The 24,497-nt window shown below is 42.4% G+C and overlaps 2 protein-coding genes and 1 non-coding gene across 4 annotated transcripts in view; 1 reads left to right on the top strand and 2 right to left on the bottom strand.

The window, feature by feature from the left end:
* Positions 1 to 2,547: 2,547 nt before the first annotated feature.
* TIMM23B (translocase of inner mitochondrial membrane 23 homolog B) lies at positions 2,548 to 20,520 on the bottom strand. The gene is made up of 7 exons (XM_048311150.1): positions 20,369 to 20,520; positions 19,852 to 19,910; positions 16,758 to 16,851; positions 16,446 to 16,530; positions 14,175 to 14,233; positions 11,478 to 11,588; positions 2,548 to 3,155 (listed from the first exon to the last, which is right to left on the bottom strand). Exons 1-7 carry the CDS (start codon positions 20,463 to 20,465, stop codon positions 3,040 to 3,042), a joined length of 621 nt encoding a protein of 206 aa, XP_048167107.1. The 5' UTR covers positions 20,466 to 20,520; the 3' UTR covers positions 2,548 to 3,039.
* Positions 14,759 to 14,961, bottom strand: LOC125329791. The gene has a single exon (XR_007205278.1). It is a non-coding gene; the product is annotated as a small nucleolar RNA SNORA74 (small nucleolar RNA).
* Positions 20,521 to 20,587: 67 nt separating the features above from the next.
* The window catches only part of PARG (poly(ADP-ribose) glycohydrolase), a 62,487-nt gene continuing 58,577 nt past the window's right edge, over positions 20,588 to 24,497 (top strand). The window contains exons 1-2 of one of the 2 annotated variants that reach the window (XM_048311143.1): positions 20,588 to 20,928; positions 23,997 to 24,063. In XM_048311143.1, the coding sequence (XP_048167100.1) occupies positions 20,793 to 20,928; positions 23,997 to 24,063 (203 nt within the window). In that variant the 5' untranslated portion in view covers positions 20,588 to 20,792. The remainder of the gene's footprint in view (positions 20,929 to 23,996; positions 24,064 to 24,497) is intronic. The other variant, XM_048311142.1, reaches the window with a different exon arrangement.

The raw sequence follows: 24,497 nt of genomic DNA, 5'->3' as shown, positions 1-24,497 counted from the left end.
TGGGAAAGTACCAGAAAGGGTTCGGGTACCCTCTGGTGTCCCTGCACTGGCCGGCATTCAACAGCACAGACCACTACTCACAGAGTACACAAAGCTCCACTTAAAATACACCAGTTTCCTATCTAGAATTTATTAAGCACAGGGGTAGCCTTCTGTTAAAGCATACAAAAGGACTTCCCCCCTCCTTTTGAAGTCCCATCTTAGATCACAGGAAACAGACTATGAACACTGCATCATTTTTCTGCCTTAACATACATTTGCCTCCTGCTTTCAAAAGCTGCTTCTGCTTCGAGGTGCCCATAGATTTCCAGCCTAAGTAGTGATTTTTCAACAAATTCTTCCATCCGTAAGAGACGTCACCTGCTGACTGGGAACGATGGAAGTGGATTTGCTTTTCTGTTCTAGAGACTGAGCAAAACCAGCTTCACAGGATTCAAACCCCCTTCATTATACCTGCTGTCTCAGCTCCCTCACTGGGTGCCACAGCATGGAAAGCTGCCTTTTGGATCTATCAGCAACAATACCACGACTGGCACCACAACCCCGCTCTTCCAGGACAGTCAAGGTCTCCCATGCTCACATTTATGTAACACTGCATAGGAGGGCTCTAACTTGAACCAAATCCTGTTTTCAACTTGATTTTTACACCCTTCTATTTCTACTCAACTTAGATATACTTTTGGTCACAATTTAAAGTAGCAACTTCATACTGATTGCCAGTAAACTGTGAACACAGTATGTCATGACACAGAATATTGTAAACACATTCTCTGTAATTGTATCATACAATTCACCTCCCTCACTGCCGCCTCTGTGCTGGTTCTGTTTCATAGCTCAAGCTACAGATCACTCCATAGACAAACAGATTATGAACCAAAACTTTTAAGAGCTGTAACACAGCTATTTCAGGAAAATGCTCTCAAGCTCTGCCCTTGAAGGGAGCAGTTGCAGGAAATCTGAGGGCACTGCAGACCAGGTAACGTGCTAAGTTGTTCAAGAGTTAGCCTAGCCTTAAGGTTGTGCTAACTATGAACTTGAAAAGGCTTGTTTCTATATCATCTTCAGTGCACCTGAAGAATTAAATACATTTGTTAAGCTTCACAGTTTTCCCACTTCAGTTAGGGCAGATAGTTCCTGGGTCATATTTTAGTCCTGAAAAAGTTTTTAGAAAACATAAGATATACTGCAGAGTTCCTGACATTTAAAAAGCCACCCTTGCCCACCATCAACCCCCAAAGCCGTTCTCAGTCCTTCATCCAGCGTGGTCAAGAGTGCAGGAACACAAGTCCAACCAATGGTGACCAAGAAACATGCAGGGAAGGAACTCACTGATGCCAGTGGGGAGAGAAAAACGGAGAAAGTGCATGTGTTTTCCCAGTGTCCCATGTAACAGCACTGTGCAGATGGAGCCCACAACACTGCTCTGCAGCCTGCGAGTGGGGCACAGTTACTTTGGTGGTGCAGCCCTCAAAAAAAGTATGCTAGGAAGTCCAGCTCTCACATCACAACAGTAACATGCAGAGCACTAAAGACTGGGGAACATAAGGCTTAACAAAAACCAGCATTGACAAAGGGGGTGAGAAAAGGCCTGTTTCCTTATGCTACTTTTAAGTGCTCGCATAAATCTCATCTAATTTCACCTGGTATTCAAGCAAAGCTAATCAAGTTCAACTGTGAGGGCTCCTTAGCTGGAGCACTTGCTCTATAAAAAGCTGGTCTCAGGTTATTTTCTGCCAACGAGGCTTCTTAGCAAAGTGGTATTTCTTCTTGGGAGAAGGTAAGAGCTACCATCTTCCCTTTACTGTTTTTTGTTGTTTTTATTTTGTTGGGTGCAATGCAATTATCAAGAGCTGTTTCAGTAGTGGAAACTCAAATGTAAACTTGGTTTGCATTAAGTTGTCTGCTGACCAGTAAGTTTCCTGTTTTTCCCTTGCTCTGCTTTCCCTGTCTTCAGACCTCTTTAATCATTTACCTGTTTAGTTATTTAAACATAGAAGGAATGAACTGTTATACAGTAACTCTAATTACTGAACTAATTCCCAATTTACTGTTTAACTTATCTGCAAATGATGCTTGGTTTATAGCTTAACACTGGAGAACATGTAGGTTCATCACAGTCTTTGTTCTGCCAGTAACCTACAAATGGTACTTCAGGCAAAAAGTTTCTTGCTAATTAAAAGTCCTGTAATAAGGCATGAGTGGAGTCTTTATACTGCTTGGTTTTTAACTGTTGGGTAAATGAGTTCTGGAGTACCCAAATATTTTGATAATCCACTGGCAGCTGTTCTGCAACAGCAACTGTATTTCATCTATAAACAACCAGATCCTTATTTATTAGAGCAAATAAGGGAGTGAAGTCAAACCATGGTATGCCTCACCATAACCACCCCTCAGGAGACGATCAGCCTGCCCGTCCGCTTCCCCTCCCCACCAACTCCCCCAGGATTTCTTCACACTAGTCCTTTAAAATGAATCCATAAACAGGTCACTGGATGCAGCACACTTTTGTCTTACCAGTAGCAGGAAGAGCAAAGGATAGAAATGGTATTGAGTAAGTACCACCCTTTTTATTCTGATGATGTCCCTTTTCATGGCTTGCCTTGTGCTGTCAGAATAGCAAGGCCTGCCCTGTGCCATGGCAACTGGGGCTGTGCTGCTGGGCTGGCCAGGTGAGGCGCTGGGACTGCAGGGAATGCTCTATGGACACAGACCTTACAGGCACCCCAACAAACCTGGCAGCGAGCAGGAGCAGCTACGGGGGCCCAGCGTGCCTGGCAGCTCTGGCCAGGGCTGCCTGGGGAGCATGGCAGGGAGACTGTCTCGGTGGCAGCTGTGTTCACTTGCAGGTCCAACAAACATTGCTGCCTCTCCAGCAAGTGGCTGGCGGGAAGGGCCAGTCCAGCTACAGGACGTCAAGAGGTTCCTCTCAGCACAGCTTCCATCAGTTTCACACTAATTGTAAATAAAATAGCAAGGGGCACCAGATAGATCTCACAACTGATTTGATTGGTGACTAAGCAAGCGTGTCCTCGGCCCTGCTCACAGGGACTGCCGGGCTAGGGAGCCCTTCATGTGCTCCCAGTTGTTGTACAGAGCGTAGAGGCCGGTCAGCGTCAGACCTGCAATCCCACCTCGTGCTATCCCGCGCACTCCACCTGGAAAAAACAAAGCACATTACAGCTCATCAGTGTTACTCTGCAGGAAATAGTCAGTGAACAGCAACTTCCAAGAAGTTATCTAAATCCAGAGGCATCTTAATGAACAGTCCTTTCTTAAGTAACTCTCCAGAAAGAGTCCCTGTGCTTTTTCTACCTCCCTCTCAAACCTGCTGCCAGGCTCAGGTTGATTCTGGCAAATCAACCTCATCCTGACGCTAATTCTGCTGGAATGACTTCCTCTCAAACTGTGTTAGTACTACTGCCTCAGGGAATCACTATGGAATCACTGGAAGCCAAGATGGCTTTTCCCAAGTCCTACTTACTCTATTCCATCTGTCCTTAATACAATTGTTTCTACAGTTAGATATGCTCTCCTCCTGTTGCAAAAACTCCTCAATTTAGGTTTTCAACTGAGGTTTTCAGTTATGGTAACTAGCTCTGGGCAGAAGGAGAAAGGGCAGGAGGGAAATAAGTGAACAAAACAGCAGCTGATACAGACATGACACTGGGCTCCAGAGATTCATTAGGGCCATCATGCAGAACCTATCACTGCTTTTGTGTCTTTGGAATTTTAAAACCTTTCGGAAGTAGATGAAAGGGACTAACTGGCAAGAACTTACTAGGGTGTACATTGAACAGCTTTCTTTATTCTTACTTTTATTAATACTCAAAATTATCACCTTGCAATGGTAAAGCGTGAGTCACACAGGTGACTGAAGTTTCAAGGTGCTGGTGAGCACCTTAGCGTAAGGCAGAAATATAGGGCAAGTTTGGCTACTGCCTGCAAGCAGTGCATCTGGCTGGAGCTGGGAGTCAGCTGGCATCCCACCTCCACTCCATCCATATGAGGACTGGGGTGTACAGGTGCACAAGTAGAGACTTCTGTTGTTCTTACGAAACAGCAAAACACTTCTGTGCCTCAGCAGAGCTCCCAAAATGTACTGTAAATGCACAGAACACCTGGGAGTATGACCCTCAATGCTAGGAAAACTTCAGTGAGTTTGATTCTGCAATGTTTATCATTGTAGCTGAACCAAGCTAGATAATATGTACAGTGTATAGAACAAGGCCAGTTACTGCCGACAGTGAGATAAAAAACCCTGCCTGTTTTATTGGAGAAACTGGCAGTGCACTTCAGGTTTCTCGAACTTGAAAATAAATGCATCTCAGTAATCAGACAGATTGCCTTTTTTTCTTTTTTCTTTTTTTTTTTTTTTCCCCTCTTTCTTTCCATTATGGGTCATAAAGTTGTCTCACAGAATTCCTTTTAGTGAGGCAAGAAGCTGTTGGCATCAGCTAGACTGAGACTGTGTTCCCTGTGCTGCAAGGTTAAATGGGTTTCACTGGAGTTGTTAAACCTCCCCATATTGCCCAGGTATGCAATGAAACCAAGAAACTGCACAAGTGGGACCTGGTACTAGAAGCCACGTCTAGCCACAGGTTCTGGGAATTTCATTGCCAGACCAGTTGTGACAATTTGAGTTTTTTTTAGGGTATAAAGCTAACTGTGTTCACCGCTGTAACCATTCAGAATTCAACAGCTCTAAGGAAAGCCCTACTGAGTATGCTCTATGTGCCTAAATCAGCATTTAGGAAAGCAAATGTACATTTGTGTTTGCTAATTGATACTGAATTTGTTGCACAAAAAGCTTTTCATATGAAGGGCTTGCAGCTGGGTACACAAAACTAACCATGTGCAAGCAATGTCTGGCAAAAAGCCACAGGTGAAATTTAAAGTAGTACTGTTGCAAAACAAGTATTTGAGACAATCTGTAAAAATACTGACTCCTTGTTCCTGCTGAGGTAAATGAATACAACATTAGAGCCCAATTTTCTGCTGTTCATATCAGGATTCAAGAGATCACAGCAGAAACCCCCAAAGGGGGTCCATGGCCATCAAGTGCACAAGGAAACATGGAACATCCCCACAGAATGTGACGCACTACAGAGCTATGACTATTCCTGTAGGCTCTTCCCTCAGACCCCAGGTTCAATTCCTCTCCTTCCCCCTTAAAATCCTATTCTTCCTATGCAAGAACAGGTAGTTGAAGGCTGATCAAGCCTGGCTCCAGATTCTGTGAAGTCAGGGTTGTACAAGAAAGGTGTCATCTTTAATTCGGATTGCTGAGCTGCTTTCTAGCATCCATGTATGTGGACTTAAGATGTGCTGCTCCTACCACAACAAATGTTAGCGTTCTCTTATGCTTAGCCAGCCAGGTAAGGATGGTAGCTCTAAGCCCACTGACAAAGGGTCAAGTTCAGGGCCTAAAGCCATCTGTAGGCCTGCAGGCAACCTAGGGACATTGCTGGAGATGTTTCATGAGCAGGGACTAAACTTGCCATTGGTATAGGTGCATGACTGAGAGAGAAAATACCCAAGAAAACATGCAAGAAGTGTTTCTTTACCAATGTTTCTATACTATGCTTCTTCTACAAAATGTTTGGGTTTTTTTCTTTTTTGTAGCAGTTGCTCCTGGTTTCTCAACTACCCACAGTTATTACAAAAAAAAAAGGGAAAGAAAACTTTCCCTAACTGGTCAGATTTACATTTGAATAAGTATGTTCAGGGCTGTGGCAGACTTCAAACAGTAATGCACTTTAGAATACAGCCTCATTGTTGGGCAGAAAATGTTAGGCCCTCTGAGAAAATTACCTTGTTAACAAAAATAGAAACTAAATTCTCCACTCCCCATCCCAGCTGTGTTTGCATGATAGAACACGTTCCCACTCCTCCTCTGCAATCACTCCCTGCAAGCCTTTGATACCAATATTGCCCTGACAAGCCCTGCTGAAACATGGCCGTGTGCCCCTAATCTTGCATGTCCCAGTAAGATAAAGGTTTCAGCTGACAGACACTTCTGGAAGCAGGTATTTTGAGATCAGGCACCTTACACAAGAGTTGAGAAAGACAGATCTGACGCTCTCTAAAAGGGAAATTAGTTCTCTGGCTTCAGCTGCTGCACCTTTTCACCACCAGGTATAGTCCCTCCTCCACGCATTTCGAGTAGGTTCCAGCCATGGCACAGCTCAGCATTCCAGTGCACTATGCCATGGCACACAGCCTTCCAACAGCACAGCTCTGCACTTCATCATAGCAGGGGCCACTCCTAACTGAGCTGCACTTGTCCAGTAGGTAAAACCATGAGGGCAAAATCTTCCCTTTAGCACCTTCCTGTCTCTATTTTTAGAATGTTACTCCAATGCCCTGTGATGTTCCTGGGATGGTTAAAGCAAGAACCATACAACAGTAAACATTAGAAATACCTTAACCAAAACCTCAGACCCACACACTTATGCTAAACAAAAGAAGAATAATCTTTAAATTGTGATTAGTTTTCTGTCTTTCAAACTCTCTCAGATACTCTGAATGAAAACAATTTCTCTTCCTCCCGGGCTTTCAGGAACAAAAACACTTTTCAATGGTTTAAAGAGCTTGAGTTAAGCATACAAGGCAATCTCAATTTTGCTCCAAATTCAAGCTCAGTAACCAGACCATCTGAACCATCAAGCAGTCATTTGTTTGAACATCTGTGGGTGGCCTGATGTCATTAGAAACTATCAAGAGTTTCCTCCTGCTGCTCCATGGGGTTCATTTTATGAAATCCTGTAAGTAGTGGGCAAAGTCTGTGGATACAGAAATTACTGAGGAAACTGATAAAACTTCTATTTGGAAGCAAAATATATTCCAGAAAAGCATGTTCCATTTTCATATTGCTGTAGCTAAGGCAGTATTGTGCTCAGAATACAGAAACAACAAAGCCTGACAGAGGGAACATTTCCTGTAGCTATTGTGGTATGAAGGCTAAATTAGAAAAAACAGTAGGAATCTACTATTTAGTTTACTAGTTCAGAAGTACTAAAGCTATTGAAATTACTTTGCAAACATGATTAAAATTTGCTGTCTTCTCACTGAGTGAAAGCAGCAGAACCTGACTGACAGGAGGCTACTTCAGCTCCTGTAACTGGCACCTGCAAACCCTGAAAATCCCTGCAGCTCTGAGTTCACTGCTCCTGCAGACCTGGGCAGCACTGAAGGCAGCTCTGCTCTCAGTGGCCACACATGCTCTTAGACATCAGTCCTCAGGAAACTAAAAAAGCCTCATCGAGCTGTTACCTGTAGCGCTGCTTGTACACTGTCCTTATCTCTTCCTTGTTTCAGATCTCAAACAAAATCCTTTCTCTAAACACCATCTGATTGATAACCCTATAAAACTTGTTAAAACAGGTTTTAAAAGGGATTCTTAATTTCCAAAATGCCTGATAGCCCTAAACTTAAGTGATGACAAGCAACTTCTTTACTTTTCTCCAAATACTGCAGAAAGTAAGATATCCCAGACCTGTACCTGCAGCAGCCCCCACAAGCTCTTCTTTCCCCTTCCCCAGCCAAGAGAAACAAGAAAACAGACCTGTCTGGCCCAAAGAAAAACATGGGCTGGGCTCAGAGAACAGGTTTTTTATAGCTCAAGAAGTTAGTCAGCTAACACAGCTGCCCTGAACTACCACTGGATGTCACAAAACTGATCTTTAGCTCCAGCCAGATTTTACTGCTGGCAATAAAACATTTAGCCCTTAATTCATAACGTATTGACTCTTCAGGGTTGTGTTCTGAGGCCTTGAAATGACAACTACTACCTTCAGCTATTGCTAGCATGCAACTCCCTTCTTTTCAGACACACACCATTTTCTGTACCAAATTATGTAACGCCTATTGTTCCAAAGGCATGAGATGCTGTACCTAGGATCGGGCTCCTACTGCACAAAAGTAAACAAAGGGATTTAGTTTGTCCAAAGCATTACTTTACTTTTGTTCCTGTTACCCTGACCCTCAAGAAAGGAAAAAATTTATCCAAGAAAAAGAACATCTACAACCTGTGTAACCCTCAGATAAGAGGGTTAGTCTTAATCCCGAGGTTAGTTAACTTTTTTGCTTACTGAAGTCTGTCAGGGATTCCAGTGAGAAATTAACAGCTGTCACACTCGGTCCAAGTTTGTCAAAGGCCAAAATCCCATCCAGCTCGGTATCTTTTCCTGAGTGATCAATCCTGCATGCTTGAGGAGGAGTGCAGGAGCCCCAGCCAGCTGTACTTTGTGACAACTGGAACCACGTGCATTTTCATGGTGGGAGGGAATCACAGTGACAATTGTTTTTGGTTTTTTTGTTACTTTCATAACTAATACAAGTATGAGAAAACCTAATAAATATGGTTGGTTTAGAAAAGAGGTTGAAAACACATGCAAGGAGGGGAAACATTTGTTTTAAGATGTACTTGTGCTTTGTAACATTTATCATAAAAAAACTAATATTAATTTAAGATATTAACTAATATTTATTTAAGATACTAATTTCTGCCTTTGCTTAAAACTGAATGAAGAATAGTATCTTATTAAATGGAAAAGCCATCCTGTGGACTTAGGATATCAGACCCCCTTTTAGCAAAACTCGAATTGACTGAGTTGCAGTAACATTTTTATTGCATGTTACTTGCAGAGGAACCCAAAGGGTTTCCTTCTGACTGTTACCCAAACTGAATGTTCTGCACAGAAGTTAAGTGGTGAGCTCAAAAAACAGCTCCCATAAAGTTATAAGACCGGTGTAACAAATTAATATGTACTCTGATTGCTGCATTTGGCCTAAAATCTAGTCAGTAATTGTGGCATTAAATTTAAATTGAAATAAACGTGAAAGTTGGCGATCACTTTGGTCAGATGAATCAAGCAGTAGGTGTTTCAAAACTCCTCACATCAGCTCTCCATTCCCACTCAGGAGGTGTCTGATAACCTAAGCTATGCAGTAATGCTGAGATGGAGCCCAGCTATCACCTGGGACTGAACTGCTTCAGTCACTTCAGTGGGGAACTTTCAGTGACTGATGCCGCTGACCATGAACACAGGGAAGGGACTGAATTGCCACTGTCCTCACTTGAACAGTTTTCAATCCTCTCTTATCTTCTCCCACACAGGCTGTGTCAAGTAGCTTTGCACAAAACTGCCCACCATCAGTGGCTTTAGAACGTGCACGTTCTGCTTGACTGCTGGCATTTTGGTAATGATTAACACTTCTACAAGGACAAATTGTGAAAACTGGGACCAGTTTGGGGCAACAGATCTCAGCCTTCACAAAGTCTTCCCACTGTTGTTTTTTTTTTTTTTTCCTGTCCACTCATCGAATGCTTCATCATTGGTTTCAGAAATTCAATCTGGGCTTTGCAGTGTACATAGGAGTGTTTTTCAGCAGGAGTGTACATCAGCAGGGCTGCTGATGTGATTCCTCCATCAGTGCTGTGCTTAAACATGAAGTTACAATGAAAGACCTGCCATACATTATCTTGTTTCTTCTTATGTATGATCCTGATCCCTGTACAAAGCAGGAACGATGGAAGTGGAAATCTGAGTATTTGAACAGCACTGCCTGCCAACTCTATACCCACCTCTTGCGGACTACAGAACAGCCTTGATTTGCATTGGCATGTTTGTATGAGCTGCCAGCTGACACTCAAATATGGAGATTTATAACTCAGTGTCCTTGACAGCTTTTAAATTTTCCACTTCTTAATGCCAACACATGGCATTCCATGTAACACAGGTAATTATTACAGTCTTGATATGTCACAGATGTGTGCTGATCTTTTCCAAGGTTCAAATATTCAAGGTTTTAATGTAAATATAGATACTGATGCAGGGTAAAGGCAGAACTTAGAAGTTTTACCATACAGAATAAGAAAGGGTGTTCTGGCATAAGGTGACAGGAGAGGCAGCAGTTTCTCTGCACTATGGTTCATATGCACAGCACACACTCGAAGTACAATACTGTAATGAATAGAGATTTACTGACTTAATTTGCCTTTATCAGGGCTACTACTAGCTCTGTAGATCTTGTGTTACAAAACATATGTCCTACCGTGCTCTGGTAATAAAAACTTTAGTAGTGTCAGATGACTGTGCATGTGACGGAAGTAGTTACCTGTGGTTGCACTGTGCCAAAAAAAGATTACACATAATGCCAGCTCTATACTTCTGAAAGGTAAGGGGGATGCTTCTGCTGGAGTATAAGATGACAGTTCTCCTTATTAATAAACTCCTACAGGAAATATTAGGCTTCCATATGCTACCCTTTCCAGCTGCTCTTGGTCATCTGTCATATCACTCATGAAATCTCAAGGAAGTAATGGAATACAGGAGAGCTGTACTGTGCCCTTGCGAAGTTTAAGAGTCTCATATTTATGAAGGCTGCTCAAGCCAATTATTTTTGACTTCAGGTAGTCTAAGCCATCAGGAAAATAAAAGTTACTCAAACTGTTTTGCCCCATATATAAAGCCGGCCTTTGGGAACACTTTTAAGACACTGTGGCTCAGTTAGATATGCAAAAGTACATAGGTTAATTCTTGCATTATCTCCTCCATAAAATGCAGGTGAGTTATGCAGCCAAACATTTACTGAGTTACTTAAAACATAAGACTTTTTTCCATGTGGTAATATCAATCTGTGGTACACAGCAATCCTCTAAAAAAGATGATGCCTCCAATTGTTAAGCTTGGAACATGTGTTAACAGGCATTTTGCTGATGAAGCTCAGACCCTCTCTCCTGCAAACAATTCAGTTTGCAGAAGCAAACTCACCTTAAATCCATGCTGTTCTCAAATAACATTGTTTGCTGGTTTTGACCACTTTGCAAAGACTAGAGTCCTACCACAAGACAACAGTTTCATGAACACCTAAGTAATAATTTCAAAAATATTCTCTGTGTGTAGGGTTTTTTGTGGCTCCAGGTACCACTTTTGTGTGAATCACTGTTACATTAATCACTTGTAGTAAGTTTCATCCTCATGCAGTCAAGCTCTGTGTTCTCCATGTGTGTATTTCTCCCCTGCCCCCATTCACTTTGGAAGGTAGTTCCCATTTGCCTGCAACCAGTCATGGACTTGAGAAACAATTAGTTTTATCCTGCTATTGCTGAAAAACATGGCTAGGAATGAGGGGGGTATGTATTTTATACAACCTCACCATATATCTGAGGAAATAAATGAGTGTTTCTTCAGTATATATGTATAATGGTCATAACTTGGCCCTCATGGTTACTGTCAGTCCTGGGCAGTTGGAAAGAATCAAATTTAACTCAGCTGGAATTTTGTTTTTGTTCAAGTTTTCCTTAAGTAGCCTTAGTTGTATGAAACACATTGTGGCTTAGAGGACATTGAGCTAATAGCCATTTTTACACTGTCAATTTTCAGAGCAGGACAGTATTTAGTAAAAATAGTGAGAATCCTAATAAATAGGATAAGCACAAGAGCAGGGAAAAGAGAAATATTTTGCTACTCTACCAGTGCTTTTGTATAGCATTCCTGTCAAGGTTCCAGCAGCTATGGTGTTCAGGTCATCTTCTGCACCTCGTGTTTTTTCAATGATGACTCCAAATGCACTGTAAAGTAGAGCTGGGGGAGAAAAAAAAGTTAAAAAAACCTTCCACTGTCTGAGGCCCAAAGCTTAGAATTCAGGCTTGGTGTAGCGTTTAGACTATGCTTTTGAAACACAGATTTTCTGCTTATTTGAAGGGAATCCTCTGCAAAATCCCATCTCCGGTGTGTCTTTTCCAGATCTCTTTCTTTATAGCTATTTCTTCTTTCTAGAGCTATAATTTGGTTATAAAGCAGCATTGTTCATGACAATATGTGATACAAAGCACTGACTGAAGTTTTAAAAAACTAGCATATTTTGCCAGTTTGAATTTGTTTAAAAATTCAGGGTTTAAATGTGTACTGGCAGTTTCATACTGTCTTCTGTGGACGGCATGAAACTAAACCCAACACTTTCTAGGTAGCAGAGAAAACTGCTGTTCATGTGTGACAGTGATGAAATGTTAAGTACAGCATTCAGATCATGCTACCAAGAACTGGAGTACAATGGGCTATGTTTCTTTTAAAAATTACTATTAGAATGCTTTGGATTTGACATTTACAGCTGTTTCACCTCTGCTTGTGGATGAAACCTTTATCCCCAGAGGGCCTTTTGTTTTGGGATTACTTTAGGGACTGTCCTGGAAAGGACTATAAAGAAAAATGCATGGGCTTTTAGTATGGATGCATTTATCATTTATACATTTTGATGAAGGGAAAAGCACTCCCCACCCCATCCTCAGCCCTCATGATATACTCATATTCCATGTTGGCAAAGAACAGTAGAGTATGTCATCATTTTAAAGCGATAAAGACAATGCCATTTAATTCTTTCCTTGTCCTCCAAGAATTTGAAATCTTTCCTTCTGCTAAAAGGCAGTAAATCCTTCATAAGCAACCATAATAATGTCAATGCCTTAACAGCAGCATCGTTCTCCATTCAGCACAGGCAAGGGTATTTCAGCTTGTCTTAGCAGCAAGTAGATTAACAAGAAGGGAAGGAAAAGCTGAATTCAACATAATTTTTTAAAAAAGTTCAGCACAGCTGTTGCTTCTGTTCAGGAACAGAATGACAAAAATTGCCAGTAGTGACAAAAAGAATCTCCAAGGTACAGAAAGGCTGCACAAGGTGAAGTAATATGCAAAAATAATTCAGCTCCTTGAAAGAAATTTCTCTGGTAGCTAGGACAAGATAGAGCTCTACCTGAACCCCAAATATAAGGTTCTGCTTAACTCTGTGATTTTGGAGGCCATATTTTGTAAGAAAAAGAACAATTTGTTACTGGAATGCACAAACATTTTCTTGAGTAATCTTTCTCCAAACACAGCTGAAAAAACATGTTAATGTGTCACTTAAACTGAAACCTTGAACTGCAGTGTACCTCCATCTCAGTTCTCAGACACGTTTTCATTAGATTTGGAATTAAAAAAAAAAAAAAAGAAAAAACCCATCCAAACAAAAAACGGCCTGATAAAACTTATAGGCAACATGTGTTTCTTATGGAAAAAGTGCCATTCTTGCTGTAGTTCAGAATCCTATCTCTAACCATGCCCTCTATACTATGCCTCAAAAGCTAATGCCTGAGATAAATGGCAGCTAATCTGCTCTTCAGAAAGAAGACCGAAATAAAATGTCATAAATGCAACTTAGCCCATGCTTTGATGCATTTCTCTGAAGTCAAGCAGATGTAGACTGGGTTATAACGTGATGTAGTCTCTGATTTAAATATTGCTAACTTCCAGTACAATTTTGTAGGACAACGAGTTCCATCATTATTTTTCTTCAAAATAATTTCATCATTTTGGATTTCTCCTTTCAAAGTGACTGCATCAGTTTTCATTTTTTAAGACTGTGGAAGACTGGGGAGAGGCGAAAAAATCTGTAATCTCTAGGGCATTAGTTATTTCACTGACTTTTATGAAATAATTTCGTTTTTCTGAGGCAACTGATGTGATTTTATTTCATGGCCCCCTCCCCTCCCCACCCAAACCTCAGTTCACAGAAGTTACTTTCTCATACATCAGGCTATTGATCATTTTCTTTTCTCTTTTTTTCTAACCCACATTAGTTGTAAGCAATATTTAGGTTTAGAGTCAGTGGTATCATGAGGGATTATTCTAGCTAATGTACCATCATTTAAAGAATAAATCTTCGTAGTGACTATCATATTTCTTCCCCACATAAACATTTTGTTGACTCTTTAACAGGAAACAAACATCAGGCAGTTGATCACATGACCAGTCTCAATGTAGGTTGTTATTTCAGAAATATTGTATTTTTTGCCTTAAATTGTGAATTAACTGGAATTTATTAACAAGTAAACATTATCTGTATTTTCTAGTTATTTCTGATATAGCTAGAATTTGTTTGTAATGTAGTGAAAAGTCTGGGTTTTTTATTTAAAGGCTTTTGGCTCCTTATGCTGTAAATCCTATTTTAGCTTTTAATTTCCTTTTGATGTCTATTGAACTGCCCTCATGTCCCAAAGAAAAAATCCTGTACTTTTTCCTGATGGATTTAATAATGAAAATTTAGAGAACACTCTTATTCAGATAATACACAAATATGCTTTCCCAACAATTACATCTTTAAATTGCTTTCCCTACAAAGGAATGACTACTTACCCAGTGATCCCAGAGTGTTAGCCCATAACGCTCCTTGCCTTGTCACCATATTTAGAATTCTATAAAGGAGTTAAAAAGGTAGGAAAACCTTTAGCACTCTGTGTTTACATAAAGACAGTGTTTACGACAGTAGGGCTTGTGTGTTTATGCTATACAATTGGTTAATAAAACTGCAATAATGAACTAAAAGCTCTTGAAAGCAAATATTCAGTCCTGTCAAGTCTTAAGAAAATCTTTCTCTCTTTCCAAGGCAAACTTGACTCCCACCAAGACTCAAATTTCTTCCCTTCAAATGACTTTCTAACCTGAGTTGTCCTTCCTTATGTGGTGACTACACACAGCTCCTGGAATGACTGATACACTTATGCAGACTTAGCTGGGTAAAAGGTTTCCAAGAAAGCCTCAGTGCTCCTCTACAAGGACCATGTGGCAGGGAGTGTGGAGATGCCTGAGCAAATGGTGTGGGTAATAAAACAGGTCTGGACTGCAGCAAGTCAGGAAGGGAAGAGGCAGTCCCTTGCACTGCCATTTGTCCACTCAGCACCCAGCAAAAAGCCGAGAGGTGGGTCTGTGTGTATGGTCTGTGTGTAGGCTTCCAGACTAGCACTAAAGAGGGCAAGAGAACCTCTAGTGCACTCTCAGGGAAGCACAATGCCACTTCTTCTTGGCACCAGCTGTCTCCAGAACAGTGACAACAGCAGCCAGAAGAAATGACTGACCTTTATCTCCCAGCAGTGTAACACTATCACAGGCATAGTATTGCTCTGGACAGCTGACTACCACTGGAACTTAGTTCAGCATTTAATGTGTGACACTTCCATTGCTTTATGTTCCTTCTGATTTAATTTTCTACTATTTATCCTCATTTTATAATTTTCATTAGGACACAGGTCATTACTGAATATGGTTAGGCAATGAACTAAAAAATAATGGAAAACTTCATTTTGAAACAAGAGAAAAAAAAATGTAAGAGGCTAGGGTATTGACAACCTCTCCTTAATTACAACCCCCACCTTCTAACCTGATATTCATTCTGAATTGATAAGAAAAATAGTAATTTTAATAACCATGGCATACTGTGAGACATTTTGATGACAAATGAATACCTGCAAAATTAAAATTCATTAAGAAAAAAATCTGTGTACATCAAAGATAAATTTGGATGAAATCTAGCTAGGCAAGTCTGTTCTTTGCACCTGATGAGGGAAAAACAGAACTTAATGCACTGTTGGAAGGTGATGACCTTGAGCAGATCTTTGCCTTGCAGAGCCAGGATAGGAGCAGTGTGAGCACTGACTGCCACCTCCTGGGCTTGACCTGCTGAAGTTTGTGCTTAACATCATGGTTTTGTCCAACTCTGCTCATTCCAAACACCTAAAATACAACTCTGTTCATCTAGAACATTATGAAAGAGCCATAATTATAGTGGTGAATATTTTGATAAAGAAGGGGATGAATACAGAAACAATTTAAAAAGGAGCAGAGCCAATATAAACCGTACCAGGAAATATTAAATTCCTCTTCTAAAATTCCCTTGTTCCCAAGTATTCTGCGAATGAAAATTGTTTTCCCCCAGTTATTCTGTTCCTCTGGTTTTCTATGTCTCTTTCACTTAGGTTTTCCTATAGTATGTCTAATTCACCACTATTTTCAGAAGAGGCATCCTGTTGAAACAAATGTTTCTGTCTTTGCTGTGTTCTTTCAAACAATCAGGTAAGGTGAAAACACAGCAATGTCACGGGTGCTCATGGATACCACAATCCAGAACAGCTCCCCCCACGCAATGCCTGCTCAACAGCATGCACCAGTGTCATCCCTAATGCAAACCCAGGCAGGCCCAGCTTCTGCATTTGAATCCTTTCCTGGTTGTGAAAATCTTGGGAAAGAAGGGAGATTTGTGCTTAGACAAATTACAGCAAAAAATAGCTCAAAGCAAACACTGCTGCTTGTGGGAATATTTCAACATATAAAAACACTGCTTTGGCTTTGAAGTAGATTTTTAGTAAGCATCAAAGTAGTAATTATTTCTCAAAATGTTTAAGATAAGTCAGAGGACACACCAATTGTGAAAATAAAAAGCAGAAGGTTGAAATGAACGTCACTGTAACTAAAAACATGCCATAACTTGATGAAGACAAATACTGACTCCACTAAAGAAAAAAACCTCCAAACATTTATTTTTTGCGGTATAATCAGATCTAGCCTTGTATAAGCTGGAAGAAACAACTCTGTCACTAAGAAGTACATTTTTTTTTTAGATGAAACACTTACTGTACGTTTCTAGGTTTTGACCATGCCATATTCTGTGTCTCCTTCAAGCCAAGTCTCAAGCCATTCAGTGCACCAAATGCTGCCCCTAGTTGGAATAATATCAGTTATTACTTTTTAAGAAGAAAAAGAATCAACAATACTAGAAGCAAATAGCGAGAACAGAATTCAGTGTATAGACTAAAATCAAGTATCTCTTTATTTAAGACTAGAACAGACAGAATTCTTGCAGAACAAGACATTTACAACCTCAAAAATCACTGTATGCATAGGTGTTACCTGGACAGCTGGGAAAAGTGAAACCCACAACCCTACCTGTCATACAACATCCTCCAATGGTAAAAAAGGCCAGCTCAAATCTGCCTCGAGTTTTGTTGGCTCCTGTGGGCAAGATAAACTCATCTGTATCCTGGGGGAAAACAAAAACAAATGCTTTTGTATTTTCCAAGTCTAGTTGAAAATGTAGGCCATATTCACTTTTTTCTCTAATCCATGCAATAAACTAAAGATGGATAGAAGTATTTCTGGAAAATTATTGTCTACAGTAGCACAGAGATGGAATACACTATGTGTATACTTTATTAAGCATGAAAAAGGACTGTAAAAAGATAAATTGACTGAAAGCTTTTCTTTCCCCCTAGCTGTCCTAACTTTTTATAAATTACACCAGTCAGCCAAGGAACTCATACTGTGTGGGTTGTTGGTTGTTTTCGTTTTTAATTACTATTTGCTTAATTATTTATTACATCTTGCAGCAGGCAATAAAAGCCTACCAAAAGCCTTCCTGTTGTCTGATTACACAGCACTGTTTGCTCACTGAGCAACCTAGTCCGATACAAAAATGCATTAATGCAGGTTTCCCACTACTCTGATACTAAATGAAAACTGCCTTTCTACAAAAAAAAAGTATTTCCTTGCCCTGAAATAAGTGACCTATTTTGAGGATGTGAAAAATGCAAGGAATACACTAAACACTAGTGATGATAAGGCATGAAATATGTGGGGTTGGTTAATTTTTTACTTGTCCATCTTTCTCCCACAGGGCCAGGCTTGTGTTCTTGTAAATCAGTGGTCTAAAATGTTAGAGAAATGGCCTAGAGAATGGCATATGTGTAGGGATAAGGTGTTCCAAGGTATTTCTTCAGTATGAGACATTGAAGGTGCCTGTTCTTAAGGTGCTAAAGCAGCAGATCTCTTTTAAGGTTCTGTGCTTTCCACAGTATTATCCACCCCCTACTTAACTGACACATGACTCCAACAGCTGCAGGCTCAAGGAAATGCATCCTAAGGGGTTTTACTGCCTCACACTTAACACTAAATGTGAATGGCAATACAGAAAAAATAGCTTCTAGAATTGTTAATTCTGTTATCAATAAAATGAACGTATAATATGCTTTCTATCTTCCTTGTAACTAGGCAGTTGGAGAAACTCAGTAGTTAGCGGTTTCCAACAGTTTTCACTTCTGTCCCAAAAGTCAAGATTAAGCAATCCTTGCCTATGTAACATTTAAGTTTCTAGAGACAACCTCAAAAGCCCATCCTCCAGGCTTCTGCCAAAGGCTGACATGCTAATTTGTAACATGTGCTACCTGCTGCAGGCAACACAGCATTGCAGAAAACACCTTGTTCTGTGCCTGCATTCATGGACCAACCAAAAAAGTGGGGTTTAAAGTAATGAGTACCATTGTACTATGGGAAGACCAGAACCAAAATATAAGATTCTCAACAGTAAGGCTGACTTTCCTGCTGCATTCTGAAAGCAAACAGATAGTCTTTAAACACCAGAAGACCCTCACCTCTTCACGTGCACCTTCAGAGAAACCCCAAATTTAAAGGCTAATAATTTAAGTTCTTCTATTCTGAAATATTAGCTATGCCTTTTTCCTTCAATATTTAGAATCCTAGGAACCTGTGGAGACTGTTTAGTGCAACCCCCATTGTTAAAAGAAGGGTCAGCTAGTGCTGGGCACTCAGAGCCATTCCCAGGTCTTCTGATTCTCTAAGGAAAGAGACCTCACAGCTTGTATGGGCAACTTTTTCAGGTAAAAAAAACAATTCTAACATTTAAAAGGAATTCTCTTTTATTTCAATACACTTGCCTTTTACTTCAACACACTAGGGCTAAACATGATGGGCAGTGAAGTTTTACAACACAGACTGCAGCCTCTAGTGTTACATCAACAGGTATTTTTAGAACTGTATCATGACACTAATGCCAACACCTTTTCATTTAAAGCAAACTTCTCTTTTGTTTCTAAACTCTATTAGTATACACACACTTAATTCCAAAATCTCTGCTATACCATTTTCAACACCAACATGTTCTCAGACAAACTGTACTAACGAAACAAGACAACTTTAGAGAATGTTTTTGGAAAAAGTCTAAATAATCTCTTAGCTTCTTTCTGACCACTCAACAGCAGCCACAGTACTGAACCCAGTCCCACCAGAGGCACAGCTGCTGTTTTCTATCCTTATGGGAATGTTACATCATAATCTGGACTACAACAGCTTCTAGCACCCAGAACTGCATGCAGAGCTTCCAGTTACAAAAGAAACAGTGACCCAGAGCAGCATGAAACAAGGCACAGAGGTTAGCAGATACTATGCAACTGTTGACCTTAAGTGCTAATTCTAGAAAATTTCAAGTTCTCAGATAATATGAGCCATATATGTAGAAAAATACTAACTAAATAAAATCATTGACATGCATCCTAATTTGATTAAACATTTTCAGCTACAGTTAATAATTATGAAAAATGAAAACATAGCTTGATTTAAAATATTTTTTCCTTATGATGGTCTCATTTTATATTAAGTCATGTTAAGCCGTGTAAGTGTGACAGCTACGTTATTCTGTAGAATAAAATGTAAACTTTTACTTCACAATAGTCTCCCTTCAGCTGAGTAATGACATAAGGAGTGGTATGAAATTTGCTACTGCTGCGTGATGGCAAAGCCTGTTATCAGGTATAGGGCTTGGCTGAACTGATCAAACTCATCCATCATAGTTCAGAAAACTCACCCATGAAACGAGGGGAGAGATTCTGGCTGTTCTGACTGAAGGGGCTCAGTGGAGGCTGTGAGCAGTGCCACAACTTGTGTAAGGGGGTGTTGGGCTGTCTGCCTCAAGGCAGGGAGGGAGAGCTCTTTTCAATAACAGCAGGCTTGTATTGACACAACAGCCCTACCTATCCTTTGTATTATCACTGGTCATTTTCTTCTAGATGCCATGCCACTGCAAGCTTTTATTAGGGACAATACTGAAAAAATTGTTTCTTTCCACTGTTCTTCAGTTCAAGACTTCAATACAGAGTGCCCAGCACTGCAGAAGGTTTGAGGTGTTCACGCATGGTCATGCAAACACTGAGTTCGAGTTCAACACAATAAAAACAAGCCACCTTCTCACCTGTACGAGGTACTTGGGGTCCAAGTTTAAATACGGTGACAAAGGGCTCATCCCAGTTACTGAAAGGAAAAGAAAATACAACACTTTAACACGAACTTCCGTAATAACAATTCGCATCCTGTAAGGCAAAAAGGGGCAGATCTCGTGCGAGGCAGCAGGGAAAATTCTGCCGTGAAGTTGCCCAGCTCCTTAAAAGGCGGCACCGGCCGGCAGCTCCCCCCTTCCAGGGAGCGGAGCGGGAGCCGCTGGGGTTACGTGAACACGATGTCCCTGTGACCAGCGTCCGTCAAGACACGCGGCCCCTGCTAAGGCCTGGTACCTCCGCGCCCACCCCCAGGAAGCGCCGGGGGTCGGGATCTGCTTCCCGTGGCCGGGCGGCGGCGGAGCCCCTCGGGGCCGCGTTCATTCCCGGAATCGGCACCGCCACCGATCTCGGTCCCGGCCGCCCGGCCCTGCAGCGGCCGGTGCATAGACACGGACCCCCCGGGCCGGCCCCGCCGGCCGCCCCGGTACTCACGCGGCACCCCGGCCAGGTCGGCGTGCGAGTAGCCAAGCCCGCCGGCGCCGAAGAGGCCGCCGAGCCCGGTGCCCTTGGAGTTCCCGCCGCCCTCCATGGCGGCCCCGCGCCCTCCACCCTCGCCGCCACCAACGGCTGCCGCAAACCGCAGCCGTAAAGCACCGCAAAGTGCTGCCCGACCTCGCTGCTTTGCGGGTCGCCATGGCGACGGGGTGAGGCGCGCCGGCCGCCATCTTGCTGCGAGCGCTGGGCCCCGCTTGCTGGACGCCGCTCGTTCCCGGCCCCGCCGCGCCCCCCGCGCCTTGGGAAGAGCCCGGCGTGCGGGACGGAGGATGCGGACGGGCGGAGCCGCTGCCGCAGCGTTGCGCCGTCCCCGGGGGGCGGGTGCCGGCCGGCCCCGGCGGGCAGGGCGGCCCCGCCGAGGATGAGCGCGGGCTGCGGGCGGGAACCCCCGCGGAAGAGAGCCCGGCCCGGCCCCGGCAGCCCCGGCGGCGGCTCCCAGGGAGAGCGGCAGGAGGGGCCCGGGGGCAGCAGCTCCGCCACCGCCGTGGGGAATAAAGGTTTGTACCAGCCCCGGGGCGGCGGGAGCGGGGCTCGCTGGGATCTGTGCCGCTCCCGCCTCTTTTGGCCGCCTGCTCGCTGTCGGGGTGCGGGGACGGGCCGGCGGTGCCTGCAGGGCCTGGGCAGCGCTGAACTGGCCCGAGCCGGGAGCGCTGCTCGGCGCCCCCAGCCAGCCCGACCCGCCCGCCGTCGCGCCTGGGGCTGGGCGGGAGGAGGAGGAGGTGACCGGGCCGGGGGCTCCGCCGCGTCGCCGTGTCCCTCTCTGCCAGTCATGGCATCTCTGCCGTGCTGCTGCCGGCGTGGGCAGCGTTGAACGGCGGGGACCGCATGTGCCTGTGCACCGAGCCTCCCCGGAGCTGCCCTTCCTCGTCGGGCTGGCATTCTCTCTTAACTTCGCTTCCCGGTGCCAGCGTGTCCCCCGTATCCCAGCCCGGTGGTCCGTGCGCGCTGCTTCCCCTTGGGGACGGCTTTGGGTGCAGGATCTTTATATTGGTTTTATGCCTGATTCTTTGCAAGTTTCCACTAACAGTGCAAATCATTGAAGAGAGGTATGAGCCGCTAAAGGTAGCGTGTTCCGCAAGGGAGGGGACGGATACTTGCTGCGGGAAAAAGGGCTTTCAGTGGGGGTTGTGCCAGGCTGTCACACAGGAAAAGCCAAGGGTAATGACAGGAGCTCACATAAGCACGTGGCTGCCAGCCTGGAGCGCTGCTGGCCCGTGGGGTGGGGTGCCTGGTCCTTCTGCCGCCTAACAAAGCTGTGTAGACGAAGTTCCCACGTGGCTACCTTAGTTTTGTTTTCTATTTGGAGCTAACGCTGACAAAATAAAATTTTAGTGCACAGTGAAACACTTCTTTCAGGAACAGAGAGGAGTGCATGGAAGGGGAAAAAAGACCACAGACAGACTTGCGGTCATCTGCAACTGATGAGTTAAACCTCTCTAACCCCTGAGAGGCAACTTTGAGTAGATAATAGTTTGGAGTTAGAGGTGTACACTCCTACAGAGTGATAATTTTTAGAAGATTCTTACTTAAGTTGTTTTCCTCAAAGGTAGATTGTAGGGAGTGTTTTGTTTTATGGGACTGATTTGGGGAATCTTGAGTAGAAATAAAGATGCCATTTAAAAAAAAAGCCAAGACAGCAAAGTCTGGTTCTGCTGTTTATGCTGAGAATAAGCATGTGCTGTCTTTTTGTTGCCTCTTGTTTTCACCACCTTATCTGTAGCAAAAAGCCTTGCTGGAAGTATGAAAGTGATGTGTGTTACATTGGTTGGAGGGCTTATATGGCTGCTCAGATGCTGCAGTTCAAACTAAAGCCGTTTCGTTCTGTTCTGGTGCTGCTGCCATCATTTCTATTTATTGTGCTAATGAATAAGTATTTCTTCCTCAGCACAAGTTTAAACCTCAAGAGGTAATCAGCTGCCTTTGAAGAGGTTTATTTGTCCCATGTTTTAACATGTCTCTTCAGGGTTTTTGGTTTTTTTTTTATGGCTGCTTACCTTTAGGCAATTTGGATTAACACTTCAAATGTAAGAAGGTGAAATTTGCTAATCAGAATGACTACTAGATTTAAGTTTAGTGCATCTTTGGAAATAAAAATATTTTAGTTCATAAAATCTGTCAGTCTGCTATTTTTGTCTGAGTGGGGTGAAGCTGAGTGTTTTTTGAAACACTGAATGGCTGATGATGGCACAGGTATCCCTGTGCTTGGACCCTCCATCCAGCTTGACATTGCTTCCTGGTAACCCAGTTACATGGTGGCAGTTTTGCACTATTGTTTGTGCCATTACAGAAGAACTGAAAATGATTTTAGTATTTTCTGGAGATTACGTCTCATTCTAAAAATTCCGATATCCTCTGATGAGGGTATTTGATAAGCAGCTGTATAAAAGTGTTCAAGGCCTTGAATGTTAGGGAAAGTGTTTATGAAACGATCTCTCTTAAGTTACTGATGGCCTAAGCTGTCTTTCTTACAAGTTACACAATCCCCGTTTGCAGAACACAGCTAAGACTTCCCATATTCACTCAGAATCAGAAGAACCAGATCTGCTTTATTGGCTTTTCAGTTCTGCAAAGCTATTGTTACAGTAAGGTACTCCAGCTGTTGCTCACCCAGTTGAAAGCAGTGAGCAAGCACCTTGCACAGTCAGTGGTGGCTTTCTCCTGGCAAATGGAAAGAAAAGGAATTGAAGCTAGTTGCCAAATTTGCAGAGTATCTTTGAATAACAACAATAAAACTAAACATCCCTTAAACTAATGAAGACTGTTTTCCATTTTTGAAAGAATTGCTTTGAATTTTTTCTCCCTATTCCCCCCCCAAGTCGCTGCATAATTAGTTCACATGTTGCTGTTCTGTTGAAAGCTTGTCTGAACTGCAACAACACACAGATAAGACTGGAACTGTGTTGTTGGTAATAAATCTGAAAAAAATGTATCCTTCATTATGTTGCTGTTTAGAGGAGTAAGCACTGAGAAGTTTTCGAACTGTTTATGGATGGAGGAGAAAAGAAAAAGTCCTGAGTGCTTATCACTTCTGGTGTGTGCTGTGCTTATATTGAGCCTTATGTTTCACAGTATGCTACATACAAATAAAATTCTTGGATGGGTCCTCAAAGATGCCTTGTTTTCTTCTTTTTTGATTTTAAGTTATGTCAGGTTGCCTCTTTATTCCAATATTCCGCAGATGTTTTTGGGGCTCACTGTGGTAGTGATTAAAGGTAATGATGGGGGCTGGAAAGTACAAAATATATACAAAATCACTGTATATTTTTAACCTTTTAACTATATTAAAAAAAAAAAAGCTGGATGAAACAAATCCCACCATTGACCAAGCCTGGAATTTATAAATATTATTACAAAACCTACAGCTGCTGACTGATGCAAATTAAATATTGCATCACATGTAGTTTTAATACTGCTACTGTCTGGATGCTTTGTATAATAGAGCTGCTAATGAGTGCTTAATTGTAGGTGTTTTTATCTTCACCCAGTACAAGTTATCTTTTTCATATGCAATGATATTGCAGTTTTATCATGTTTCATGTAATAACAGTGAACTGTGGTTTTTCAGTTTGTAAGCAGCGGACAATTACCAGTTGGTTGGAGAATAAAGGACCCAAGACAACGGAGTCCAAAAGGTAAGAAGCACAACATAAGCATGTTCAAAAGTTGTGTTCTTTGAGGGGGCCTGGTGGGAGCTAAAAGTGCAGGTTGCCAGTACAGCTGGCTGAATGGAGGTAGCCCCATTTCTTTCCTTAGCTTGGCACATCCTCTTGAGTAACAAACTGAGACATTTTCACTACGAGCAGCTGCCTGGTCCCCGCCATCCCCTCTAAACACCCAAGCCCAAACATATTGCTGACATCGATTACTGAAGCACCTCACTGTTTACATGAATAAATACATTGGCTCCTGCAAAGAAAAAGATGAGAACCTGGAGCAAGGGAAGGCAAAGTGGGAGTGTTGCTTCCATTGGCAGCCAAACACTGGATCAATTTAGTTGTGATATCAGATTATGTCTTTGGTCAACAGTTCTGCTTTTATTTTTGTTTGACATAGGACACTTAACAGT

Source organism: Corvus hawaiiensis, chromosome 8 (genome assembly GCF_020740725.1).
Source record: "Corvus hawaiiensis isolate bCorHaw1 chromosome 8, bCorHaw1.pri.cur, whole genome shotgun sequence".
Classification (NCBI taxonomy): domain Eukaryota; kingdom Metazoa; phylum Chordata; class Aves; order Passeriformes; family Corvidae; genus Corvus; species Corvus hawaiiensis.
The sequence above is the reverse complement of the archived record's forward strand: the minus strand, read 5'-3'. Positions and strand labels throughout refer to the sequence as shown.